The sequence below is a fragment of the Impatiens glandulifera genome, chromosome 4, assembly GCF_907164915.1.
Source record: "Impatiens glandulifera chromosome 4, dImpGla2.1, whole genome shotgun sequence".
Lineage (NCBI taxonomy): Eukaryota > Viridiplantae > Streptophyta > Magnoliopsida > Ericales > Balsaminaceae > Impatiens > Impatiens glandulifera.
The window spans coordinates 25,521,469-25,542,823 of NC_061865.1; the positions used below are offsets into that span (position 1 = coordinate 25,521,469).

Here is a 21,355-nt window from a genome sequence, read left to right on the forward strand (position 1 = left end):
CAGTAGCCCAAGGTCCCACCATTACTACCTTATTTCGTCGACAAAAGAAAATGCCAAGAGCGGAAGTCACAAAGAAAAAAGACCCTCCTACTCCAGACCAGATCATCGCACGGTACATGTGTTTGGAGTGATTGTGGGGAATCATATTTGGAGAAGGTGGCCAAGAATGATGGCTTAGTGGAGGTAAATGAGTTTCTGGTCGTGAAATTGGTGTCAATATAGGAGAAGGTGATGGAACAAATGATTTAGATGGAGAAGAATGGTGATGGTGATGGGCTTGGTGACAAAGATATATGTGATTGGATTGGAGACGGTGAGGGTGAAGCCGAATGCAAATATGTTGAAGGTGAGGGTGAGGGTGAAGTCGAATGTAAAGATGGTGAAGGTGATGGTGATAATTTGGGCTTCCTCTTATGGTGGTCGGCATTTGTCTGCAATAGTTTCCGTTTTGGGATCCTACAAGAAAACCAACTCATTAGAGTCAGATCATATAATAAGAGAGAAAAAAAGTATCGGGTTTCTGTTGTAATTCTATATCGATGAGATTTACCAGGAACCAGAACTGCTAGTGCAACTAGCATCCGTGCAAGAACTACAAATTGTTGCCAAGATTAATTGGCAAAGATCCACTGAAATTATTGTAGCCTAAATCCAACACTTCTAACTCTTTAAGTTTCTCAATCTCTTCTAAAACTCTTCCCCACAAAGAGTTATTGCGTAAATTGCTTCAGAAAGTTAAAGCACATAAATATGAAAAAGGATATTCAACAACAAACATGAAATCCAATCAGATATAGATTGCATATTTGGATTCTCACATAGATTTAAGGTAAGTTAGCTTTTCCTAACTCAGGTGCAAGTGTTCCATCAAGACAAAGATTTTTCAGATTTCTGCAGTTTTAAGTCAAACAATAAATTTACCAAAGTATCCTAAACCTAAGCATAAACATAAACATAGTGGATCAACACTGCCCATTCAAAGTTACAGCCGCCTTGGCATTTTCAAATTTGGAAAACTATAAAAGAAAATAATAAATATATAGTTCTTAACTGAAGAACATATATGTTACACTGATTCTGCTCGTCGTGAGCCTTGAATTTGGAGGTGCGCTTGATGTAACGATTGTAGAGTTTGTGATGAAAGAGCCTGTCTACAACCACCATTACTGATTTTTGCATCTTGTTTGAAACCACCATTCCCACCATGGGTTTCATTTCTCTATTTCTACTCCTTGTAGAATCGCAGTAGATTCTTCAATCGTCTTTTTTCGTAGTCTATTGTAGATCGATATGAAACCCTAGCCGTTTTCAAATATTTTACAAATGTATGAATCTCAATATATACTCAGATATACCAAATGCGAGAATACCAAATGCGAGAAATACCAAATGCGAGAAATACTAAATGCGAGAAATATATTTCTCGTAATTGAGCACCAAATACGAGAAATACCAAATGCGAGAAATACATTTCTCGTAATTGAGCGGTAAAACAGGCGCGCGAGGGATATTACAGATTTTTCACATGGCAAAAAGGCCCTTTTTGACAACTTTATCAACCGTGAGCCTTTTTTGAAATTAGACCTCTTATGAGGGCCATTTCATCAAATTTCCCAATTTTGAAGAGGGAACTACTTGAATTTTGACTAAAAAAAAATATATATATATATATATATTTTCACCCTCCCTATACTTTTATTTTTTTCAACTAAAAATAAAAAAAATGATAAATTGACTTAAATTATAAATTTGGTTTGTGATATGAATTATTTATTTATATATATATAAATAAACAAAAATCTAGTTGTGTATAACTTTAATAATATTGAATAAAATAAGAAGGTTTAAAATAACTAAGATGATATTGGTTGTAAAAAATTTCATACAAAGTGGTCATCATAAATTGATTATAAAAGAACTATCATTTTAGTAAATATTGATTAGTCCAAAAACTTTATGCTTTATGAATGATTTTAATTTAGCCTCAATCGCATCTTTCAAGTTTGGCCAATCATTTCTCTGTTTGCATTCTTCTACAGACTTTGGTTCAAGATCATCGTCTTCATTAACAATATTGCATGATATAGCATATGTAAAAATTTTATCGACGTCGATTTCAACTTTTTCCAATTAAAACATAGTTTATAGAGACCTCTTTATTTCCAGGTACCTATGATTCCTCCGGAATCATTTTTTCAATGATTAGATACTCTTCTGTAGTAATTGTTTCCTCAATTTGATCATTTATTTCTTTTCTTTTTCAAGGATTTATATCTTTGGAATCGACTGGTCTACCACGCTTCACTTGCATTTTAGGCTCGTTAGTAGTAATAGGTTGTTCTTCGGGGACATCAATCCTAATTGGAGAATTTGCAGCTGGAATATAAGATTTCGTAACTTTTTAGGGTCAGTAAAAGCATTTAGCAATTGATTTGCTAAATTTTACAAGTGAATGATTTTCTGAACTTAATGTTCAGATTGCTTTGTATAAGGATCATAATGAGCTAATCATAGCTCACGCCGAATTATTTCTTTTTCCAACTACTTATTTTTCCCTTTAAATGTTGGAAATATCATTTCAATGAAATGACAATCAACAAACAATGTTGTGAATAAGTCACATGTCAATGGTTCAAGATATTTAATTATAGACGGTGATTCATATCAAACATATATCAATAATCTCTTTTGAGGTCTCATCTTTGTGCGTTGTGGTGGAGTAATTGGCACATATAACTCACATCCAAAAATTCTTAAATTAGAAATATTTGGTTCCTGACCCTAAACCATTTATAAAGGGAGACCTCATTATAATGTGTAGGTCTTATACTAATTAATGGTTCCGCGTGTAAAATATCATGTTCCCAAGCTTGTATCGGAAGTTCGTTTTCATAAGCGATGGTCTTGCAATTAGTTGAAGATGTTTTATCAATGACTCTGCAAGGCTATTTTGTGTGTGAACATGTATTATTAGATGTTCAACACTTATCCCAATTCACATACAATAATTATTAAAAGTTTGGGAGGTAAATTCTTCAGCATTATCAAGATAAATAAATTTAATTAAATAGTCCGGGAGGTGAGCTAATAATTTGATAATTTAAGCAAACAATCTCGTAAACACTTGATTACGAGTTGATAATAAATACACATGTGACCATCTTGTTAATGCATCAATTAATACCATTAAATATCTGAATGGTCCACATGGTGGATGAATATGCTCACATATATCACCTTTTATTTTTTCTAAAAAATTCAAGGGTTCAACCCTAATTTTAAATGGTGATGACCTTATTATTAACTTCTCTTGTGAACAAGCAGTACAAGAAAATTTATTAGGTAGAAAAAAAATATTTTGGTTTTTCAGTGATTGTCCACATTAATGATTAAATATTCTTCGCATCATAATAGCTCCAGTTTGTCTCAATTTATCATGCCATATGATAAAATTATTTTGATCGACAAACTTTTGATTTGTAACGACATGTACTTCGCCAACACTTATGTTTGTGATATATAATCTAGAGGAAATTGTGAGAAATTTTTCTAAGAAATGTTTTTTATTACCCGAGATGATACTTGTGATAGATCAATATATTCTTTATTGCTTTCATTTAAAGTCTTAATGTGATATCAATTTCAGTGGATATCTTTAAAACTCGACAAGTTTTTTGAGACTTTAACGAATACAATGGCATTATCAATACAAATGTTTGTTCATCTAGGTAATATAATATTTTCTCTTCCGGAGCCTTCAATAATTTTTGAACTACCCGATATCGTATTCACATATGTCTCCTTCATCACCAAAAAAGTAAATAAAAAAAAAATCTTGCTCTTCAAAATGGTATGTGTGAAGGCACTGTCTACGAAACAACTGCATTTTTTATTCATTGAGTTTTCGCTTTCAAAAACCTTCATTTTTTCATTAAATAAAATAAAATATTAAGAATTAATAATGAAAAATAATAATAATACAAACGCAACATCAAACTAAATATATGCTTTGGTTATAAATTTTATTTTATAAAATTTTATTAAACATTATAAAGAAAACAAAAATATCAAATGACCTCATTCATATTTTCATGCTCGACAAGAAAGTCGACTACATCAAACTGGGAGAAATTAACGAGACCAAAGTCGAGTTGGTCTCGATGGTTCCTTTTTATTAGCGATGCTTGATAAAGATCGATAAAATACTTCGGTGTACGACAGGTACGTGTCCAATGACCTTTCATGCCGCAACGATAGTATATGTTTTCCAAGGTCTTATTGATTTTGTCTTTTTTATCATTATGTTTCTCTTTGTTGCGGATATAGTGTCGACCACCACCACCACGTCCACGACCATTTCCGCGGGCACGGCCTGAAAAATGACTACGGTCACGACCACAATGTTGTCCTCTATAATTATATAATGTCACATTCACTTCAGGAAATGGGGTCGATCCAGTTGGACGGGCCTTATGATTTTTCATCAAAAGCTCATTATTATATTTGGCCAATAATAGACATGATATCAATTCAGAATACTTCTCAAATCCTTTTGCACGATATTGTTGTTACAGGAACACATTCGAAGCATGAAAAGTGAAGAATGTCTTCTCTAACATGTCTCCGTCAGAAATAGTTTCTCCACATAGTTTGAGTTAAGAAGTAATTCGAAATAACGTCGAATTATATCACTCGCCTATTTAAAGTCTTGAAGGCGCAAATGTAGCCATTCAAATTATGCAAAGATTTCGGAAGAATGATCGTTTACAAATGATTGTACCTTTATTTCAAATTGTTCCATAGGTCCAAGAGATCTTTCACATTGAGATACTCAATTTTTAAACCTTCGTGAATATGACGACGAAGAAAAACATTACTTTGGCCTTATCTTGGTCGAAAGTGGTGTTTTCATTTTTGATGGTATTTCAAAGTCCATTAGCGGTTGATAACGTGTTACAAACACACAAGATAAAGAATAAGAGAGAGTTAAAGGGGATAAATTCTTATTGTTTATTCATATCAATATCTTTTCATATATATATATCGGATTTATTGGAATTGTTAATTTAACTTCATATATTATTAATTATTTAAATATGTGTATTTATATTTTTTAAATATATAATAAACATATTATTTTAATATAATTAAATTTATTTTTTATTATTAAAATTTATTAATTATTATATTATCAAGGTTAAAAATTAAATATTTAAACTAGAATGGACTATAAAAATATATATTCAATCAATTAAACACTTCATATTTAAGTTAAAGATATTTAACTTTTTATATTATTAATTATTTTATTTTATTTTTTAGAAAATATTTAAAATTATTTCATTAAATATATGAAACTATATTTTATTAATTATTTAAATATTTTTATTTTTATTTGTAAAATATATAATAAACATTATAATTAAATTATTTTTTATTATTAAAATTTATTAATTCTTAATTATGTATTTTATTTAAGTTAAAGATATTTAATTTTTATATTATTAATTATTTAAATATATATTTGTATTTGTAAAATATATAATAAATATTTATTATTTTATTATAATATAATTAAAATTGTATATATATATAATTTATTAATTCTAACATTATTAAGGTTATTATATGTTTAATTTATTGGTTAGAAAATTAAATTAGAAAAGGTTATTCAAACCGACCTAGAATTTGACACATACAGGCGTGCTCATTTTCACTCACGCATCCAAATTAAGATCAGTCAATTTTAATCATTCTTATTATTATTCCAACAAGTTTAACTAAACTCTACTTTAAAATTTATCATATAAAAAATTATTAATTCAACAGTACAATTAAGTTAGTTTGACAAGTTTAATGGTGTGATATTTTAGTGACAATAGTTGTCCATGAATTTTATGAGTTTAATTTTCACTTAAAAAAATATTGTGAAATAAAAAAAATGTTTATAAAATATCCTGAAAAAAATATTTTTTTCTTAACCTTCTTGTTCAACTTGATCACAATTATGTTCGGTATGAAATACATTATAATGGTATTATTTTCAATCATTATTTTCACTATAGCCTTGTTTGGATTGATATTTTTTTACAAATCTAGAAAGAGAAAAAAATAATGATTGACGATAATTTTGAAGAAGTGTTAATTATTTTTGGTAAAAAGACTTAAAGAGTATTGATATATATGAATAAAATAAAAAATAATAATTTAAAATAAATGTATTTTAGTATTTTGGTTAATGAAATGTATGATGTGATTGTTGTAAAGTGATTATTAAAAAATTGATTTTAGTTGTTTTTTTTTTAAAACCTAAAAAGAACCATGCCTATATCATTTATCAAAATATCTAATACTACCTACATATTTTAAAATTAATTTATTAAAAATTATTAATGTTTAATGGTTTTGGTATAAAAAAAATATGAAATGAATAATTTTTTTAAACAAAATTTGTGACTATTATTTTGGGAATTAAATGAGGAGTAACATGACACCTCACAATTATGTTATTTTCTTAAACTCAAAAGGTTTTCAGGTAGAATTGAACTGTGACATTTTGGTCTCTTAAAAGCCAACTCTTACTGGGCTACATTGGTGGAGTAATTTGACCATTATTATTATTAACTTAAATACTCATCGTTTAATTTTTTTTCAATATATATAATAATATTATTAAAATAGATAAATTATATAATTTATTAATTAAAATATTTTTATTAAATTTTAAATAAAAATATATTTTAATAATATATCTTACATAAATCTCAAATAATTCATTCTATTTTGTCAAACAATTTTATTATTATAAAACTCATTCAAAACATGTAATGATGGGATTGATATTTACACAAAGTTTGTATAATGAGAATTTCTCAATATGTCTTTTCTTTAATATTTGTTTTGTTAGGTATTTTATTTGAATATAAATATAATGAGATATCATTTAAAAAAATATATTATTCATACATATCTTACTATTTAAATTTACTGTTTTAGGTTTTAAAAGTTTATAAATAATTTAGATTTTAAAATTTTATAACATTTTGCATATTTATATATATTTATTAAATAAATAAATAAACTCATCATTCTTTTGATGTCAAACTAAATGTAAATTTACATCTGCCCTAGTTAAATTCTTGATTTTTTCAGACATCTGAATGTAAAGGGAACTTCTTTAGTATTATATGATTGAATCTGCTCATATTTTATTTAGGCGTTTCATCCGTTTTAGGGTTTCGATCGATCAAGTTGGATAATGGCGAGCACCGTCGATGTCACAAGTGATCCGATCCCAACGTCTTCGGTCTTGATGGCGTCGGCAAATCACATAGCGAGCAGATGCAGGAACGAGAACGTTGCATTCATCAAGTGCAAGAAAGACGATCCAAATCCTGAAAAATGTCTCGACAAAGGGAAGCAAGTAACGCGATGTGTCTTTGGACTGTAAGTCTAGAATTCTTCATCTACATTTCCTGCAATTATATTTGTTTCTTCAGAAATTCAAGTGATTTTAGCAACTCATTGAGTGGATTAACAATTAAAGGAAACTTCTTGATTCTAGTTCCTTATAACTGTTATTGTTCTTACCTATATCAATAGCTATCAAATGAAGAAATGGTGTAAATTTTGGGCATAGGGGGAAGGGTTTTGCCTTTGTAGCACCTTGATTGATGTGGTGAAAAACTCTTTATCCTATGCTTCTATTGATTGATGTGGTTGTCTTAGATGGAATTTATAGCTTTGATTATATGAAGGATCTATTTTACGAAAAATCATACATTGTAATTGGCAAGTGATCCATTATAATGAATGAATCATAGAATGGGTTTTCTGGGCAATGCAATAACTGTTACTTAATGCTCTGCCTGAGGATAACCATTCAATCACAAATTGTGTAATTTTTTTTTAGACATGTCTAAGGACTAAACTAGGGTATGCATAAAATCTTAGTTGTTGGGTTATAGAATAGTTTCTATAGAAGAGCTTTTAATTAAGGTGTTGCATTTTCTTCTTCTTTTTTGCTAGTATTGGAGAGTCTTATCGAGTTGGATGCTAATAACAATAAAAACAGGGCACATGTGTTGAAGCTAGTCAAAGCTATTAATACTTGCATACCATTTTTAGCGAGCTTCTAGCTTGCAATTGACAATAATATTCGGTCTTGTTTTAGGGGAATACATATCATGTGTCCTTGATAATTGGGTTGTTTAGTGAACATGTTCTAGACTTGGTATTGACACTATTTGTATTATTAGAGGTTTAGTAACTAGTATAGACTCTGTCAAAGTATTAAGACTTGGTATATGTAATGGGTTCCACCCAAAGAAAGACATTTTGAAGGGCGAAGCTGAGTTGGGATTAACCCATTATTTATGACACTATTTGTGTATCTGGAATGCATGTGTTATAATTGAACCCTGGTTTTCGGAAATGCCCATTTGGAAACACTTTTTGTTTCTGAGTCTGTATATGAAGTCATCTCCAAATGAGAAATTGCTAAAAAAATTTGAATCTGCATCTCACTAGGTGTTTTTCCAAACATGATCTCATTTGAGATATCTTGTGTTTCCAAATGGGTATATGGACTATAAGACACAGTCCCCTAATTGTTGGTTTAAGATACATAAACTCTTGTTACCATTTCAATACACAATTGTATATTTTCTTATTTGACAAACAATTGATATATATTTATAGGCTGAAGGATTTGCATGAGAGGTGCACAAAGGAGATGGACGCTTATTCTGGTTGTATGCATTACCACACAAACGAGTTTGATTTTTGTCGTAAAGAGCAGAAGGAATTTGAGAAAGCTTGCCCTTTTCCATAAGTGTTATTAGTTGCAGCAAAATTTCAGCCCATAATAAATTAAAATAAGCAAGATTGATTCTTGGGAATGCATCAGTTCTTTTGTTTAAAGTTCCCTTTGTATGAAAGAGATTGCAATGCCTAAATATTATTGTATTGTCCAATTATGGTTTTTGTGATGCTATTTCTTTGATGGTTGTCTCTTTTAAAACTTTAGTTGGTTATTTGCACACATTTAACTAAAGTTTAGGGATTCTTTATTTCTAAAAGTAGTAGCATTATTTAAAAAGTCACTACTAACACCTTTGTAAGGGGATCAAATAGAAATTGTACGCATTTGTGATATTGAATTGAGCATCACGAATCTCGATGGGATGGGACAATCAATATATAGTCAATATTCTAACACGAAAAAAGTAAATCCCAAGAATTATTGATCCAATAGTTAACTACCATGTGTGGGGGTCGTATGTCAAAGAGAAAGAGCGACACCTACCCATAAATCATACTAAAAAGAAATTCTACGTCTCCCACACAAAAATGTGAAATCAAGACAAAATGATTCAAAAAAGATCGGGTTATTAAATGAATTACAATTACAATTGAAACAATCGAAAATAAAATATGGGTTAAAATATTTTCTAAAATAAAAAAAATATCATACAAATTTGAAGTCACCCTTCAAATGGGCACTTAGTTTTGTCCCATGTCATTCAAATTTTTAATAAATAGGCGGCCTCATGATTATTTACAATAAGAACTCAATTTTATAGTGAATAAATATATTATTTAAAGTAGATTTAATGAGGATAAATATTTAGCCCCTTAATAGTAAGTTTGTTTTTAAATGTCCAGTGATCCAGTCAAAAAATATATGATAATTAATTGTCAAGTATATGAATATTCCTTCACGTACTTGTTACTAATTTTGCTGTATAATATTGTAATTGCATTTGTATGTTAAATATGTGTTTTTTTAATGAGAAGTCAATAAATGCTTTTAACCTTTTACATGTGTTTTTTGTGATGCCACGTGTCAAAATGGAATCCTTATAGTGGGAGAAGGATTTGGGGTTGACTTAAAATTAAGATTTTGCTTTTCAAAAGTTTTATACCCAATAAAAATGTCTCATTTTATAATTAATAAATCTCTTTTATATTTTATTTATGAATGAAAAAAAAAAAAAGACTTTTCTTCAATAAAAATATAAATTATTTGAGTTTGTTGAATTATTATAATATATTTTTATACTTAAATAAAAATAAAAGTATTTTTGTTGGTAAACTAAGTAGATAAATTATTGAAAAAAATGTGTTACATTAATTTTTAAAAAATATTTAAAACATTTTTTTAATATAAAAAAATAACATAATCTTATATTTATGACTATCACTTTCTCACTTCCTCACTTTCATTTAAAACATTTTAAATGAAAATCAAACTTATTATAAAATCTAAAACTTACCCAACATGCTTTAATTTAAATTAGTTGGGTTGAATTATTTAAAATTTAAATTTAATTAAAAAATAAATTATTTATATTTTATTTTGTTAAATTATTGTAGAGAGATTCATACCTCAATAAATGATATAACACATAAACTTATGTTATTCGTATCAATCGATATAAGTAAAGTTAAAATAATAATAGAGATGTTTTTGACTCCACTTCATTGGTTCATTGGTTTGTTTAACTTACTCTACTTTCACGATCATCGTTGAGAAACTATATTGAGAAACTATGGTTGTAAAAGATATGAAATCTATAAAACCCTAAACCTCAAATCAAAGAAATAATAAAACCTATATAATTTATAAATTTTAATTATTATAAGAAGTATTTATTTATATTATTTATAAATTATAATTAAATTTTGTATCTTTTTGAAATTTTAATTAAGACAAGTTTGTTTAAGGATAACAAAACTATTGAGTTAGATTTAACTATTTCATAAACGATTATTTATTTAGTTATTAATTTTTAATTTGGTTTAAATCGATTTAATTACGTTAGGAGATGATTTGATTAACTCGTTCGAAAAAGTTATTAATAATAAAATAAATTTATAATTATGATTTTTTTTTGAAAAACAAACAAAATCAATCATTTAATTTTCATAGTATGATACAAAAATAAAAATTCTTCATATAATTTTACACTATAAAAAGTTCAATCATAATAAAACTATTTTGATTATTTTTAAATTTAACTGTAATAAAATATTATTTTTCAAATGCAAACATAATGATTGATGATGTAAGAATATTTTATTTAAATTAATTAAAAAAAATCATATCAAACAATTCTTATCCGAAAATCCTAATGTGTTAAAAATCCGCCTAGAACTCTTCTTATTTTAAAATATTTTAGATCTGTAGCCCGTTCAACGGGAATACCAACAAGGACTAGTTTGATTATCACAACTAGCCTATTATAAATGAATAAAATATTATATTTATCTAAGGTAACGTTTGATACGTGATATTAGTTATATAAGTATAAATTGTAAGAACGTATTACTATATAAGTATAAATTGTAAAGAGGTATTACGAGGTATAAATTATATAGGTTATTAATGTTTGATGTGAAGTATATAAAATATGTATAAATTATATATGTTTTATTATTTCTTTGATTTGAGGTTTAGGATTTTATAGGTTTTATATCTTTGACAACCATAGTTTCTCATAATTTATATAGGCTATGGTTGTCTCAAGAGAGATATATTGAGAAAATTTTAAAACGATTCTGTATGGACAAGGCAAAGCCAGTTGCTTGTCCATTGGTTACACACTTGAAAATAAACAAGACAGTGTCTCTCAAAGATAAAGAGGAAAAACAAGAAATGTGCAGTGTTCCATATGCTTCAGCAATAGGCAGTCTGATGTATGCAATGGTCTGTACAAGACCGAATATAGCTCATGCGGTTGGAGTACTTAGTCGTTTCCTTTCAAATCCCGGTAAGACACATTGGGAAGCGGTTAAGTGGCTAATGAAATATCTTCGAGGGACTTCCAAATACGCTTTGTGTTATGGTACTGGAAAGCCACATGTTGAAGGGTTTTCTGATTCAGATATGAGTGGTGATATTGACACTATGAGATCAACTTTAGGGTATTTGTTTACCTTTGGAGGAGGAGTTGTATCATGACAGTCTCGTCTACAGAAATGTGTTGCTTTGTCTACTACAGAAGCTGAATATATTGCCATTACTAAATGTTGTAAGGAAATGAGATGGATGAAACAATTGTTGAAAAAAATAAGCATTGCACAAGACAGGTTTGTGGTGTTTAGTGATTCACAAAGTGCTATACATGTGAGCAAGAATCCAAGTTTCCATTCACGTTCAAAACACATCCAAAGAAAGTACCATTGGATCCGTGAAGTGCTCGAGAAGAAGGAGTTATACTTGGAGAAAGTGCATACAGATGAGAACGTGTTAGATATGATGACAAAGGGTTTGCCAAGAGGCAAGTATGAGATATGTTGTGCCAAAGCCGGAATGGTTCTGGCAGAAGCGTCACGATAATGAATGCTTATAGCAACATTCTCCCATGGCTCGGAAGGGGGAGAATTGTTGAGGTGTTCCTTGCCATTGCGGGCGGGTTTATTAAATTCTGGGTAAATGGGTCAGGGTTTTCTGTTATTAAAACGGGTTAGAGTATAAATATTTTTTTGGGGGTATTTTCTCATAACACAGTAAGGTTGAGAGAGAGTGAATTACAGATCTAGGGTTTTCTGGTTTCCTTCTTCTTCTTGTTCTTTGGCTGATCTAGAGAGAAAGATTGGAGGAGCTTTTGATTGTGGAGTAGTTCAATCATTCCTAGTGTAATCACTTCTTTCATTTGAGAGCAGGGCATGTAAGTTTCTACTATTGACATTTCTTTGATTTAGTGAAACTTATCCCTCCCGTGGACGTAGGTCTATTTTGACCGAACCACGTATATTGTAATCACTTCTTTGAATTGTGTTGTCGTTTATTGCTTTGTGCTATTTCAGTCTTCGTAATCTGTTTGTCGTCATAGACGATTTGGAAACTAATTTGTTACAGGTTTGATTTCGAAGAAGATCCATAGTTTTGTTGTTGCAAAACCCAACATATTTATATTAAGGTAGCGTTTGATACGTGATATTAGTTATATAAGTATAAATTGTAAGGAGTTATTACTATATAAGTATAAATTGTAAAGAGGTATTACGAGGTATAAATTATATAGGTTATTAGTGTTTGATATGAAGTATAAAATATGTATAAATTATATAGGTTTTATTATTTTGTGTTTGGTTGGTGATATAAAAAAGTAGTACAAAATTTAAAAACACTATTTTATCTTTATATTTATATAATTTTTATTTTAATATTTATCTTATAGGTAGTTTGTATTATTATTTTTTTTAATATTTATTTTATTTTTTAAATTTATGTATTATTTTAAATATTTGTATATATAAAAATATTAATTGTTTTTATAATATAATATTTGAAATTAGAATGATATAATTATAAATTAGTTTTAAAAATAAATTATATAAATATAAGTTGTATTAATTAATAATAATATCACTAATTTATATAATTATTTATAAATATAATTATTAATAACTTTATAAATTAATTTTGTATATAAATAATTATAAATACAATTTTATTTTATAAATTAATTTTATATATGAATATTATTTTTTAATTAACATTATTAGTTTTTTTAAATAATTATTATATTTAACTATATATAAAATTTTCACATTTCATTTTTTATAATTAAAAAATATATTTTTTTCGTTCAGAGATAAATAAAATATATAAAAAATAAAAAATCAAATAAAATAAGTAATTACATATTTATTTATTATTATTATTTAAATTAGAACATTAAACATAATTAAATATAAATAAGTATTTAGTTATAATTTTATATTATTATATTTTACAATATAATAAAGAAATTAAACATCTAATAATTTTATAAAACTAAAATATAAAAGATAAATATTAAAATTTATGCATGCTTGTAACTAGTAAAAGTAATTACTAAATTATACTTGATTGAAGGTATAAATTATACTTAAATAATCATTTGAATGTAATCATGTAACAACATTTTGAATTTATACTATATCTACATTCTTACACCTCTTACCAAAAAGTAGCCAAGTGAATAAGAAAATTCATATTTGAATATAATTTTTTTTAGTTATATATATTTTCCCCTTAAAAATTGGGATGCCCATTCCAATGTAGAAAAACATAAAAACAAAATGTCCTTTAGTTAAAAAAATTTATTTTTAATTAGATTTAAACTTATAAACAAAAAATTTGTTATTTTTCATCTTGAATTATTAAATTATACCTTTATATATCTAATAAATTTAACTAAAATTTTATTATTTTATTAAATAAATAAGTTGCTGGATTTGATTATATATATATTTTAAGTTTTCACCGCACAATATTTTTTGAGTTGTTATTAAATAATGTCTACAATAGAATATTTTTTTTTTAAAGTTTTAACAAAATTTAAGAGAAGTTGAAAAGTTCATTTATTTTATTTTTTATTTTTTTCATCGGTTGATTATTTTAACATCAAAAGTGTATTGTTTTTCTTTTCATCACTCATATTTGAGTTGGCGTTGTGTTTTAATTCAGCGATTTTTTTTTTGTTGTAGATTTATATAATCCGAATAATACTTACAATCGTTGATGAGTCATTTATTGCTCATACTTTTTAATTGTGTTGGTAATCATTTATCGAGTCAATTACCCTTGCTAAGAAGAGGAAATAATCGAATTTGAAGTTATATTTTTTTAAAATAAAGAATTACTAAAACTGGTATTTCATGTGGATGCCTCTTAGTAATATCCTTAAATTACTTATATAAGTTTTTCACTGTTTCAGTCATTTATATATATAAGTGATCTAATGGTAAGACGTTTTTAAACGTTGTTTACCAAACCCTTGATTCAAGACAATTTTAACTGTAACCTAAATATTTAATAGAGATGTTTTTGACTCCACTTCATTGGTTTATTCAGCTTACTCTACTTTCATAATCATTGTTGAGAAACTCAAATGAATTCGTCTTTGGAGTCAACAAACTACATGATCGTTGTTTATTTTTTTATTAAAATGTTATTTTTGTAAATTGTTTATACAATTTGATATCTGAATCATTAATGGTTTATTTTGATTTTATAGATATTATTATTTATTATTATTTATTAGTTAATTTTTTATATATAATTTAATGAGAATTAATTATTTATTAAAAATTATTATATCTTAAGAGAAGTTTTATTATTTTAGGCTATGAGTACTATTTATTTAATTTAATAATTCATAAGTTAATTATATATTATTTTATTTAAATAATTTAGACTAATAATGAGATTTATTAAGTATTTAGTCTCTTATAATTATAATAATTTTTTAATTTTTTTAAATTTTTTTTATTAAAAATAAAATAAATTGAAATTATCTATATCTATACTTTGTGGGAAAAAAATAAAAAGGAAAATAAAAAAGGATTGTTTCACAGTTACATAATTTACTATATAAGGAATAAAATATGAAAAAACAACTAAAAAAAGTTAATTTGCTTATTTTTCTTCTATTATTTTTCTGATCAAATAATTATATTTATTAATATATTTAAATTTATTTTAGCATAATATTCACTATATAAGAAAATCCAAATACAACAAATTATAAAAATCAAAAGATTTTCATAATAATTAACTATTAAATGTAAAAAAATGTAATCGTTTTGGTTTAGTTAGAGTTTAAATTTGACTATTAACAAAAAAAAAATAAATAAACCTTTTTTAAGAAATAGCTTGAAAAAAACATATAAGTGATATATTTGAACAATATTCATAATTTTGAAATTTTATAATATCTAATAAAAGCACATATAAAAATTATAATTTAAATATAATTTTTTAAAATTTAGAAATAAATATATAATGATTTTATTTTCCGTTACTATAGCACCTAAAATTTGACTATTAACACCGAAAACTTACATTTTTATTTTTTCTAAGAAATAACTTGAAAAAAAACATATAAATGATATAGTTGAGAGGAAATTATATATATATTTTTTCAAATTTTGAGAATTTCATGAATTTGTATAATTAATGGTGATAGTTATTTAAGGAATACTCTACTTGAAAGCATAAGATGTTCTCTTGATGAGGTTTTAAATTTTTTTAAAGTTTCACATTGAGTTGAATTTTCTGTTTTAGATAAAATTTTAGTTATCCCAAGCATCTCATCTTGTTATCTGCAAAAGTATGTTTATATTCTATTTTATCTGCAAAAGTATATTTATATTCTATTTATATATAATGCCAATTTCACCTTTAATTTAAGCATGCCAATTTCACTTTTAATTCATGCACCTGTTACTTTTATAGTTAAATATAAGTCAAATAATGCAATGCATGTAGTACATGTGTTCGATTTTCAAACACATGTCCTACATGCTAATTAAATCATGTTATTATTTAAAGAAGCAACCTTCTTCTCAGTTGAGATAAGAAGAGCATAAATAATTAAAGAAGCAGTCTTCCTCATCGATTGGGATAATTGGTAAGAAATTTTTATTATAATTTTTGAAAATAATATGTTGGATCAATAATACAAGTTTAGTTGTTATAATGATTTGAAAAATATGATACAATAAAGATGTTGAAATTGTGACAAAAGTGAAAAATAATTATGTAATAGTTGATTTGATAATTTGTTACATATGTCTTCGGTTGATAGTTAATGAGTTATCGTTAATGCAGTAGAGATATATATGAAAATTTATTATGTCACTAGTATATGTGATTAAAATTGATTTGTTAAACTATTATATATATATATATATATATATTACTAAATTCAGCTGTAAAAAATTTCTTTTTTTTTATTGGGGTTAGTTGAGTTCTTTACTATTAATTACTAATTCAGATAAAGAACATGCATGTGATATAGAATATGCTGCGGTCGTGAATATATTTATTTATTTATTTATGCATTAGAAATCTACTTTGTATTCACCTCCGTTTTATATTAACGTTACGCTACTATCTGAATAAAGTATTGATAATAGTAGTAAACATTATTGCAGGCGATTGGAGAAAACTCGACTGAATTTGAAGTATTTAAGTTGGTGTGATGGAAGCGGAGACAATTTGGACGCTTAGATCCTCGTTGTTGATCTTTGTTATAACACTGCTCGGAGTTGTTTCAATATTTTCCGACGGTTTGCCTCACCGGATTCTGCTTGATACGGATGTTGACACTGACGATTTGTTTGCTATCTTATACCTATTGAAGCTTAACCGATCAGAGATTGAATTGCAGGTTAATTAATCATAAATAAAATAACAGTAAGTTAAGTAATAAGTAAAGTAAGTAGTAACATTGATTATTTTGCAGGCTATAACTATTAACACAAATGCATGGACCGATGCTGGTCATGCTGTAAATCAAGTTTACGATGTCCTTTACATGATGAACCGCGATGACATTGTTGTTGGAATGGGAGGTGAAGGAGGAATAGACGAAGATGGAATCATACAACCAAATGTTGGAGGATATCTTCCACTAATTGAACAGGTTAACTTTTTGATCATTTATTTTGTATATAAACTACCACCAGTTAGTTAATATCATTATTAATTATGAATGATTCAATTAATTCATCAGGGGATTGGCACTTCTGGTTATTGTAGATATAGACAAACAATTCATGCAGGTCAGGGAGGACGATTAGATGTTAGTTCAAATTATGGTTTGAGGAAAAGTTTTCTTCCACAGGTATGTATCTATGTTATGTATGATCAAATGAAAAAGTCAAGCTGAAGTTTCTTGATGATTGATATTCTCATTACTTATTAGGGGAGCAGGAGATATTCTCCTCTTAGACAACCTACTTCTCAACAAGTTATGATTGACACGATATCTTCCGGTCCTATTAGTGTTATCACTATCGGAACACACACGAATTTAGCCATTTTTCTTATGACTAATCCTCATCTTAAGAAGAACATTCAACACATTTATGTCATGGGTGGTGGTGTGAGGTCTAAGAACCCAACAGATTGTTTTCGAAAAGAAAACACCACTACATCTTCTTTCCAGCCTCAAGAATGTGGTGATCGTGGTAATCTGTTCACTGATTACACTAGCAACCCGTATGCAGAATTCAACATATTTGGAGATCCTTTTGCTGCATACCAGGTGTTGGATTAATTTCTCATTCTCAACAATACCTAATAATTAATTAAACACATTCAAATGACTTTTGTTTTGCTATTTTAGGTAATCCATTCAGGAATTCCTGTGACATTGGTTCCTCTTGATGCAACAAACACCATTCCTATAACTGAGGAGTTTTTCGACGCACTTGGGAACATTCAGTACTATACATACGAGGCACAATACTGCTTCAAATCCATGAAAATTACTCGCGATACTTGGTTTGATGACCAATTCTACACGGTATGTATGTACCATGTATATTATAGAGACAAAACATTGCAGCTGTCTGTTTTTTTAGTGTTGTTCTCCATAGTTAAACAACGATTCATGTAAACATCTTTGCATTTATTTGCATGCAGACCTATTTTATGTGGGACTCATTCACTGCGGGTGTAGCTACTAAAATCATGAGTAACTCCTCGTATAATCCAACAGGGGTGAATGACTTTGCGGAAATGGAGTTCATGAATATAACCGTAGTTACATCAAACAAACCTTATGGAATATCTGATGGTTCAAATCCTATGTTTGATGGCCGCAAGTCTCCAAAGTTTAACTTGACAGAAAATGGAGTTCATAGTGGTCATGTTCAAACCGGACTTCGTGACCCTTTCTGCATTGTCAAGGATGGGAAAGGTAGATGTCAGGTAAAATTAATTAGTTTTAATGTTGTCTAGCTAGATTAACAATATTCCATTAACCATCACAATTTTTTTCTTCTGACAAAATTCTTATGTTCTACTCAGGATGGCTACACTAAGGAAATTAGTGGACCTGAGTCCGTGTCTGTTCGTGTTGCTACAAGAGCAAAACCAGATAAGGATCCCACTGACCCCATAAACAGAGAATTCTTCTATAGCATCTTGGCCGTAAGTTTATATTATTTTTAATTGGAAAGAACTTCATTACTAAACTTCTTAAAATAGAAATTACAAGAAAATTGAACTAGTCACAAGATAAGTAAGTAAGCAAAATGAACTTCTATCCTTATTTATTTAATGATATGATAGTGTTATTTTTTCAGCATATAATTAGTTTATCATGGTATTCCCATATTTTAATGCTTTATTTGTTTCCAGGTTCTTAATAAAACCGAAAACACTGGGAGGTTCAATTTCACGAATCAGTTTCCTTACTATAAGGAAACTCTGTATACACCTGATTTTAAAGGGATAAAACTAGGTAAAAATGTGGTCTTTGACATGGATATGAGTGCTGGAGATTTCCTTGCTCTATTTTATCTCCTTAAACAACCTGTAGAGGTTATAAACCTTAAGGTAATTAGAATCCCATTTCTGTTTCATCTTTTGATGATATCTATTTTGTTTTTTAATACATTTTTTTGTACCTAGGCTATACTTGTGTCTGCTACTGGCTGGGCAAATGCAGCAACCATAGATGTCATCTATGATTTACTACACATGATGGGTCGCGATGACATTCCTGTTGGTCTAGGAGATGTACTTCCAATGAACCAGTCTGACTCTCTTTTCTCGGCTGTTGGTGATTGCAAGTACACTCAAGCTATCCCTAATGGTAATGGTGGATTCCTCGACTCAGACACCTTTTATGGGTTAGCTCGTGATTTACCAAGAAGCCCACGGAGGTAAACTGTCCTTGTAAATTGCATTTAAAGGTTGTTTGGGTAAAAAAACGACAAAAGCATTTCACCATTATCATTTTTTTCTTTTGGTTTTGGTTTCGGTTTCAGGTACACTTCTGAGAACTCAGTAAAATATGGAGCTCCTCGGGATACTGATCATCCTGAACTTAGGCAGCCATTAGCCTTGGAAGTGTGGGATTCTGTATCAAAAAATCTTGATTCAGGATCAAAAGTTACCATACTGACTAATGGTCCATTGACAAATCTAGCTAAGATAATCATTAATGACAAAAATGCAAACACACTTATTCAGGTACACTAATTAATACAAGTTCATTTCTATTAGTTTGATTGAAAAAATTATATAAAAAGTCTTGATGGTTCTGGATGTGATGCAGGAGGTCTTTATAAATGGTGGACACATAAGAAGTGGTGATAATAAAAATACAGAAAATGGCAATATCTTTACAATTCCCGCAAACAAATTTGCAGAATTCAACATGTTTCTTGATCCCATGGCTGCGAAAACAGTTTTCGAATCTGGTCTTAACATCACACTTATCCCATTGAGTGTCCAGCGTAAACTCAGTGAATTCCCCGTGATTCTAGAAAGGCTTCGTATCAACAAGAAGACACCTGAAGCTTTTCTAGCTAAAAGATTACTGTCTCGTCTATACAAGCTGCAACAAAAGAAACACAGATATCAACATGTGGTAAGTTGATATCCATTCATTGGTTAGTTACACTAGTTTGTATACAATAAATAATTGGCATTTGTTTATGTTCTTCTGCAGGGCATGTTTTTAGGTGAAATATTAGGTGCAGTAGTAATGGCTGGCGACAGGTCTCAATTAAATTTAGAATTTATAGAGAAGTCTGTTGTAGTAGTGGCAATGGGATTAGAATCTGAAGATGGGCAGACAATTATTACTGATGCTAATATGGGAAAAATGGTTAGAATTTTGGAAAATGTGGATTCAATTGCATGCTATGATCATTTTGTGGCTCGGCTAGCCGACAGACAACAATCGGCAGTTGTTGGAAGTTTTGAGGAACAGAAACAAACTTGGAGCAAACCACCCAAGTGAACCTACAATCGGTTAAACAAAGTTTCAGCTTAGCAAATTTGTTGGAATTTTGGATTCTTATTTTAGTTTGTTATTCAGTGGATTTATTATATTCTTTCTCATTAACTGTATTTTGAGGTCTTGCAATTATTATGAATAGGTCAGAACTATTTTGGGGTATAATTCCACTGTCTCTTTTATTTGATAGTGTAGAAAGATTTTATTGTTCATCTTATTTCAAATAATCCACCACCAATACTACTTCTTTCAAACCAAATAATTCACTTCTTTTCATTTGGATGGAAGATGTTGGAGGGAGATCGAATGGAATGGGACCGAGCCTCCTCGAACTACAGGCTTCTCCTCGTATTCAGATATTATCAACAACAAATGTCGAAACTATTGTTGGCAACCTCTTTTGAATTTCAATAATCCGCATCAAACGGAGGAGTCATTAAGACAACACTAACATTGATCTTTACAATAACTTGTTGAAATAATTGGAAAAAAATCAACCTCTGTCTATTGAAATAATAAAATTTGGCTCTTTATTGAAAACTAATATTGTCAGATTAGTTTTGAAACCTTAATTGATGCGGTGAAAAACTCTTTATCCT

General features: G+C 28.3%; 3 protein-coding genes across 3 annotated transcripts; all 3 read left to right on the top strand.

Annotated features, from left to right (window-relative positions):
- The first annotated feature begins 7,170 nt into the window (after positions 1 to 7,170).
- Positions 7,171 to 8,971, top strand: LOC124936117 (NADH dehydrogenase [ubiquinone] 1 alpha subcomplex subunit 8-B-like). Its single transcript, XM_047476581.1, has 2 exons — positions 7,171 to 7,446; positions 8,701 to 8,971. The coding sequence occupies exons 1-2, from the start codon at positions 7,259 to 7,261 to the stop codon at positions 8,831 to 8,833; spliced, it is 321 nt and encodes a 106-aa protein (XP_047332537.1). The 5' UTR covers positions 7,171 to 7,258; the 3' UTR covers positions 8,834 to 8,971.
- An 8,008-nt stretch (positions 8,972 to 16,979) lies between these two features.
- LOC124934988 (uncharacterized protein C1683.06c) lies at positions 16,980 to 18,381 on the top strand. Its single transcript, XM_047475462.1, has 6 exons — positions 16,980 to 17,168; positions 17,244 to 17,423; positions 17,514 to 17,624; positions 17,706 to 18,047; positions 18,129 to 18,308; positions 18,367 to 18,381. The coding sequence occupies exons 1-6, from the start codon at positions 16,980 to 16,982 to the stop codon at positions 18,379 to 18,381; spliced, it is 1,017 nt and encodes a 338-aa protein (XP_047331418.1).
- Positions 18,382 to 18,432: 51 nt separating this feature from the next.
- LOC124935759 lies at positions 18,433 to 20,775 on the top strand. The gene is made up of 7 exons (XM_047476183.1): positions 18,433 to 18,715; positions 18,815 to 18,937; positions 19,148 to 19,345; positions 19,421 to 19,674; positions 19,780 to 19,984; positions 20,070 to 20,384; positions 20,466 to 20,775. Exons 1-7 carry the CDS (start codon positions 18,437 to 18,439, stop codon positions 20,757 to 20,759), a joined length of 1,668 nt encoding a protein of 555 aa, XP_047332139.1. The 5' UTR covers positions 18,433 to 18,436; the 3' UTR covers positions 20,760 to 20,775.
- The last annotated feature ends 580 nt before the right edge of the window (positions 20,776 to 21,355 follow it).